At 37.0% G+C, this 6776-nt stretch overlaps 1 protein-coding gene across 5 annotated transcripts in view; it reads right to left on the bottom strand.

The window, feature by feature from the left end:
* Positions 1 to 1169: 1169 nt before the first annotated feature.
* LOC120791011 (low-density lipoprotein receptor-like) overlaps positions 1170 to 6776 on the bottom strand; it is a 24033-nt gene continuing 18426 nt past the window's right edge. For all 5 annotated transcript variants that reach the window (XM_040129096.1, XM_040129092.1, XM_040129093.1 and 2 more), the window contains 2 exons: positions 6422 to 6582; positions 1170 to 3412 (listed from right to left, as the gene is read on the bottom strand). In XM_040129096.1, the coding sequence (XP_039985030.1) occupies positions 3377 to 3412; positions 6422 to 6582 (197 nt within the window). In that variant the 3' untranslated portion in view covers positions 1170 to 3376. The remainder of the gene's footprint in view (positions 3413 to 6421; positions 6583 to 6776) is intronic.

Genomic DNA, 6776 nt, shown 5'->3' with positions numbered 1-6776 from the left:
TCGAGCACCTCAAGCTGTGGAACTTCCGGCCCAAGAGACTAAGACAACCAAAGTCCGTGCCTATTTTTAGTCTAAACGAATTTTGGCCTTCTGTTTCTTCCAACTGTTTAGTTGTTGTTATTGCCGAATTTATGATCTCATTTTACCTCTTGCCCTTTTGTTAATACACGGTAATGTAGTTGTAAGCAGAGATAAGGCCATTTTAAGCGTTTATTAATATATAAGAATTGTGAAAAATCAAAACTTCTCCTACGAAGACATACTTCTTGTTTTCCTCTGTTGTTGTTCGTTAGCCTCCACTTGTGGCTGTCCACAGGAGGAGTTAAAGATGTAGACAAATAAATTAATAAACTCTTACATCTGCTTACAACTGCATTATGGTGTGTGATAAACTATTTATGAAATGTTTATATACTGCTCATAAATGCTAAATATGGTGACTTAAAGTAAAAGATTGCCATTTGTTACCTCATTCCAATTGTTTTACTCAGATTTACTTTGTAATATTGTTTGGAAAAGTGCTATAATACATAAAATAAAAATAAATACATTTGAAAATCTAATGCCAGTAGGAGAGGCAAACAGTGGCACACTGAGTGGGGAAAAGGTTAATGGGGTTACAGTTGCAGATAACTTGCCCTTTATCTCCTGCGTGGCGTACATGGATCAACACAGATTACAGGCTGGGAATTCTTTTTAACAAGCTATATTCTGTATCTCAGTATCTAATGAATCATCTGTGGCATATGTTAATGTTAATTAATAGGGCAGCAGTAGTGGTGTACTATGCACCAACACGGGCTGCTTTGGTCTATCAAGTCCTGATTTCCTTCGTCTTTGACAGCGGAAAAGTACAGAAAAGAGAGCATGATGATTAAATCTTTTTTTATGGCGACCTTCCCTGATGTTAAAGTTGTCAAATTGCTCACAGTGATTGATCAAAGACACTCCGCTGCAGTATTAAGTTTTAGTAATGAAGATTTAACTGGTAAAGATTCTGATTGTTTCCCTCTGCTGAGGTACACGATGGACCACGTTAATGAACTACAGACTTCTGTTTCTGTAAATGTTACACACTGAGATTTTGTAGTGTAACAACAGATTATGGACACACAAATATGTAGGAAAAAAACATAAAATATTCATATTTGTAATTCATTTTACAGTATTTTAATATATTTATCTATGGTGCAAGCAAAGTATTACAATGACTGTACAGCTAAACAAAAATAAATAAAAACTCTTTCCCTAACAATAAATATCAACTACAAAACTCAACAGTTTGAGTACACTTAAAGAATCATCTCTTAACCAGTGCCAAGGGATTTCTATCAGTCCAACAGACTTATACATTTCTTTGAGACTATCACAAAACACAAAAGACTGGTGTCAAACAAGGAAAGTAAATCACTTAAACGTTCACACCAACTAACACTAAGAGCAAAACCAAACCTGCAGGAGACATTCAACTAAACAAAACACATATTTGTTCCCATTGTAGCACCACCCCTCAGAAAGCAACAAAACAGCAAACGTGCAACCAAAGAAATCCTCTTTGCACTGCTTACACCAACTACATGTACAGTATTATTGCTACTGACCAAGCTAGGCTTTATTTCTCCAGTTTTTTCTAGCATTAGAACCCACAAAAAATCTTTAAAAGAAATTTTGGTAAATACAATTATTTGTTTTCATACAGTTAGATGAGGATTGACACCTCTCTCATTTCTACACAGTAAATATGAAGCCAGATTCAGCTGCTTTAGAGCTTACATCTTACAGAGAGCTTTAGAGCCGCTGGTAGGTGGATTTTCTTACCTGTGGACAGGGTCAGGCTAAATGTTTCCCCGTTTCCAGTCTTTATGCTAAGCTAAGATATCCAAAGGATATTCCAGATGTGTTTACTGAAGATGTTACCTATTAGAATCACACCTACTGCTTTGATCTATTAATTCAACTTTAAAAGGCCACTTTAAATCACCTCTTAGCCTGCAAAAGGAAACTATGACTTGGTCCATCCATGCTGCATTAATCATCACAGCCAATTTCTGAATTTTGGATAATACATTGCATGTTGGAGAAAGGCAGTTGCAAATGTAGTTGAAACGTAGTGTGCACATCCTGTCCTATATTTAGGTCAGGCGCAGAATAAATGGAAAGTATTGTTACACTGGAATAAAGTTCCCAAAATGTTACTGGACTGAAAAAAGATCATGTTTCAACCCTAAAATCAAGTTTTACCAGATGAACACCTGGTAGGGTTGATTTTTTTGTTTATATTTTTCACTACAATACACTTTTGGGAGCTTTTATCCAGTGTGGATACACTCGTTTTTTCTTTTCATACATACTATAATCTATCTTGGATGTGATCCAAGTGTTCACTGGGCAAAAGGCAACATACATTTTCAATGCAATGCATCTCTTTGACATGCTGACAGACCCAAGAGCTTGAAAATCCTGAAGGCCAAGAATAAACCAGTGGTAAACAACTTTATATTAGAAAACAGTCACATTATTCACAATCCCCACATCCATAATAGTGCAAAAGGGAAGTTTGGGGAATTGCAATAAACTGAAATAAACATTCCAGAAGTTGTGGAGGATGTGCAATAAACAATGCAATAACAATACAAATCTACACTAGGAAGGCAACAAATCATTATTTTCTCAATTAATCGAGTAATAATTTTGTCTATAATATCCCACATGACAGTGAAGTGTATTCACCACCACTTTCTTCCAATTGCTTTTGTTTGACCAACAGTCCAAAACTCAAAGATGTGTATTTCACTTTCAAATAGGAAAAAAAGAAAAGCAGACAATTCTCCCATTTCAGAAGCTGAAGCCTGCAAATCAGTTGTGAAAATATGCCAATTAATGTGTTGTGGATCGACTAAGTGATTAGTTATCTAATCATTCAATCTCTAATCTTAACAGATTACCTTTCCATTGATTGTCTTGGAGATATTAAGGCTGTAACACAACTGGCAACCCGTTGATCAAAATGCTTGATAACAGGGTTTTAAAAATAAGGCAGAACAGTTCATTCGTATTAATATTCAAAGCACTAAAAATATGTATATGCTTGTTCACTGCTGCTCCACAGCTTTCAGAATGAAATTTGATAATGGTCATCATGAAGAGCAAGATGTAATCTATCATAGGGCTGAAAGCACAGCAGTAATGAGACTGTTTGAAGGCATTTTCCCCTCTCTGTTTTCAGATATTTACCAACATTACCAGTCATTTCTCCAGAGAATTAACCTCCAGAGGGATTTTGGACACGACACGGTGACCCGATGGCTTTGTTGTCTCGTTGTGCTGTCCAGGGGTTGTGAAGCCCAGTCAGCCGACCACCTGTGTCACACCACCATCATTCACCGTCCAAGTCCATCTTAAGCAGAGTTTCCTGGCGGTGGAGAAAAACACAGCTTAGTTGACGCTCTGCACACTATGCAGTTACCCTTTAACCTGAAGAGAGCCTGTAAAGCTGTGTATCTACCAGAGTGCTTTCTGGGAACAGGTGATACGCATTTTTAAACCACGGAACCTCAATAAACAATAAAACAAGCCTGATACTGGATTTATGAGGCCAATATCGATATTTATACTTTTGAGTCTAAAAATATGATACCACTATCCTGGATCGTTTTACTTTGTTAACATATACATAGTATGATAAGTGAAAATTTTTGATAAAGAACCCTTGAAGAAGGTTATTAAGGATCGTGACCAACATATGGACTGAGTGGGACATTTTACCTGTTGAAATGGGGCTGCAACTAATGTTTATTTTAATTTTTCATTAATTTGCTGATTTTCTCGATGAAACAATAAAAACCATCAGAAAACAGTGAAAATCGCCCAACACAATATCCTAGAGCGTAAGGGGAAGTTATGAAATGTCTTGTTTTGTCCAACCAACAGTCGACCCCCAAATAGTCGATTTACTATGATGTAAGACAAAGAAAAGCAAAACATTTTTTACATCTGAGAAGCTGGAACCAAATAATGCATTTTTGCCTGATAAATTACTTAAACGATTAACCAATGATCAAACTAGTTTCAAATTAATTTTCTTTTGATTGATTAATTGCTTAACTGACTAATTGTTGCAGCTCAAAATAATAAAATAATACATAAACAGTAAACTTCCCTGGAAAATTAGCCAGGCACTGATGACTACTTCATATTGGGGCTGCAACTAACAGTTATTTTCATAATCAGTTGCCTACCAATTATTTTCTTGATTAATCAATGAATCGTTTCATCTACAGAATGTCGGAAAAAAACAAAAATTGAACGCCAAAAGTTCCTAGAGCCCAAGGTGAAAATCTTAAAATGTTATGTGTTAATATTGTCTATGTCAATATTCACAATCTAAGAAGATCGAACCTGGGAATTTTTGCATAAGAAAATTACTTAAAACAATTAATCGATTATCAAAATAGTTGTTGATTAAAAGGCTAATCATTTCTTCCTTATTTACTCTTCCATGTAAAGCATAAATATATCCTTCATATTCTAGTACTCTTTTGGCATTTCTGTACTACAATTTCTTGTTACTTATTAACCGACATAGACGCCTGTACCGATAAATCGCAAATACCTGTGATAAACTCAAATTGGCTCATAATATTGGCCTGGCTGACGTATCCGTCCGTTTCTGATTAACAGTAAACAACTCATCAGCACCTTTGAATTATTCAGTCATCAGAAACATCCCAACACCTACATTTGACTGCTGGTGTAGCAGTAAATTGAATTCAAAGTTTGACGTTACACTAATCACTGTCACGTGGGAGCATAGTTGAATTTCTATAGCAGTTTCAATCCAGACATGACAGGGGAACATTCTTCCCCTTTTAACGTCTGAAAAACTTGACCTTCACCTATAGAGGAACATTTACTTGACCCACGGATGCATCTCTCTAAAAACTGCAACACAGTTGGAACATCTCCAAATGTTTTCAGGCTTCCTCCTCGCCTGTCTCCTTGAGGAGACAAAGGCAGAAAATGTGGTGAAAGAGAGGAAATGACAGAAAAACAGGGGTCAGTTAGACCTGCTTTATCACTCCACAACCAAGCAATAAATAAATGCACTATGTACATACTATATATTCATGCTTGCATATTCATGTGGAGCCGCTGCTGTTAGAAGTATACGAAACTCAGAATCATGTTTGTTTGTTTTTTTAATTTAAAAAAAAAAAGTAACATACTGTATCTGGTTCAGACACTTGGTTTTAAACAGTCTCAGAATGTTTTAGTCTTCGACAGAAAAATTCTAGATGAGGAAAACTGCTCTTCCCCGGAAGTCACCTTTCATGCGTGATTGACAGGTCTTTAGTCTACTGAGCTTGCACAATTTCAGTGAGGGTGACTTGCTGACTTCTGTGTAGCATTTATCTGTGTCACTATTTCGATTAAAATTGGTGATATGGCTAAATTTTTCAACAAATAAATTCCATTGAACTTACTCCAAGGAAGTAAGAAAAAGGAAGTTTCTGTTCAGTGTGAATTTTGGCCACAAGCGGCTATAAAACTAACTGAACTATCAAACTAAATTTAGTGCAGGAGGCGGCTAATTTAGTTTTTCTGTGGAGCTATGCTGTTTTTCCAAATATGTAAATTGGTTTTATATTTGCAGCTTGTGCATATTTTACTGGTACAGCTGTATTTGTGTGAAGGCGTAAGATTAAACAGTTTGTTTGCATCATTAGATCATTGATAAATCCCTCTCCACCTCAAATACAAACAGATCGAATTAACCCTAACATAGTGTATCTTATTTTGTCATTCATGGGCCTGTTGAATGGATTTTGTGCAGCTGTCACATAGTTAGTCAGTCGGTAACTTGATGGGTTAATGTGGTGAAGCTGCTCTACAGTATTTTCAGCTTGATAAAAAACGTTCAGTAGCTGGTTCAAACAAACAGTCGGTGACATGTCAAGTCAGGATTCCTCTGACTTGACTGACAGCGCAGCCAAACGATTCGACGACAGTCATTAGATTCTGATTCAAATGTGGCTTTTTTGCCGAACGAATCCTGCCCACTTCAAACCAATGAGAATCAAGAACAAAAATACAAATGTATGAATCTCTTATGCGACATAACCAAGACTGTTCCAACTTTGGCTGGAGATTGTGTGTCCATCTAGCCCCCGTCACTTGTAGTAAGAAACTGATTGAGCCTTTAAATGCAAAGCCAGAAACATTAGAGAGACCTCTTGATGAGTACTTTTAAAAAGTCTTCGTCTTTCCTGTGTAAGACTTTGTCACGACATAAACACAGGCTCCAAAATAACCATCAATACCTCTGTCTAACAGTTGTGTATAAATCTCAAGCGTACACACGTGCATCTGAATGAATGTTACTCCTCTCTGAAGGTGAATGAAGGTTACCAACCTCCCTTACCTTGACGAGACATGAGTTTGGGCCCGTGGGTGGCCCCTCGATAATGAACTGTTCCTGGGACTCCTTGAAGGAGAAGCTCTGCCCAGTGAGAGACTTGGACAGCCTGAATTCCTGTTTCCACCACCACACAACCATTCCCACCAGCAGCAAACTGAGAAATACTGGGAGGTACGCACACACACACACACAGACAAGAATTAAGTTGCTTCCTTGAGCTTCTGCTCACCCAACAAGGCGAAGTTCTTCATGCGTTTTAGCCTCACCCTTTCCTCTATTAGTGAGAAAACGGGTGCCTGCTATGGCTGAATAAAGCATGATGATAATGTAATGATGAAATGGGAGGAAAATTAAAAGA

Source organism: Xiphias gladius, chromosome 6 (genome assembly GCF_016859285.1).
Source record: "Xiphias gladius isolate SHS-SW01 ecotype Sanya breed wild chromosome 6, ASM1685928v1, whole genome shotgun sequence".
Classification (NCBI taxonomy): Eukaryota; Metazoa; Chordata; class Actinopteri; order Istiophoriformes; family Xiphiidae; genus Xiphias; species Xiphias gladius.
The sequence above is the reverse complement of the archived record's forward strand: the minus strand, read 5'-3'. Positions and strand labels throughout refer to the sequence as shown.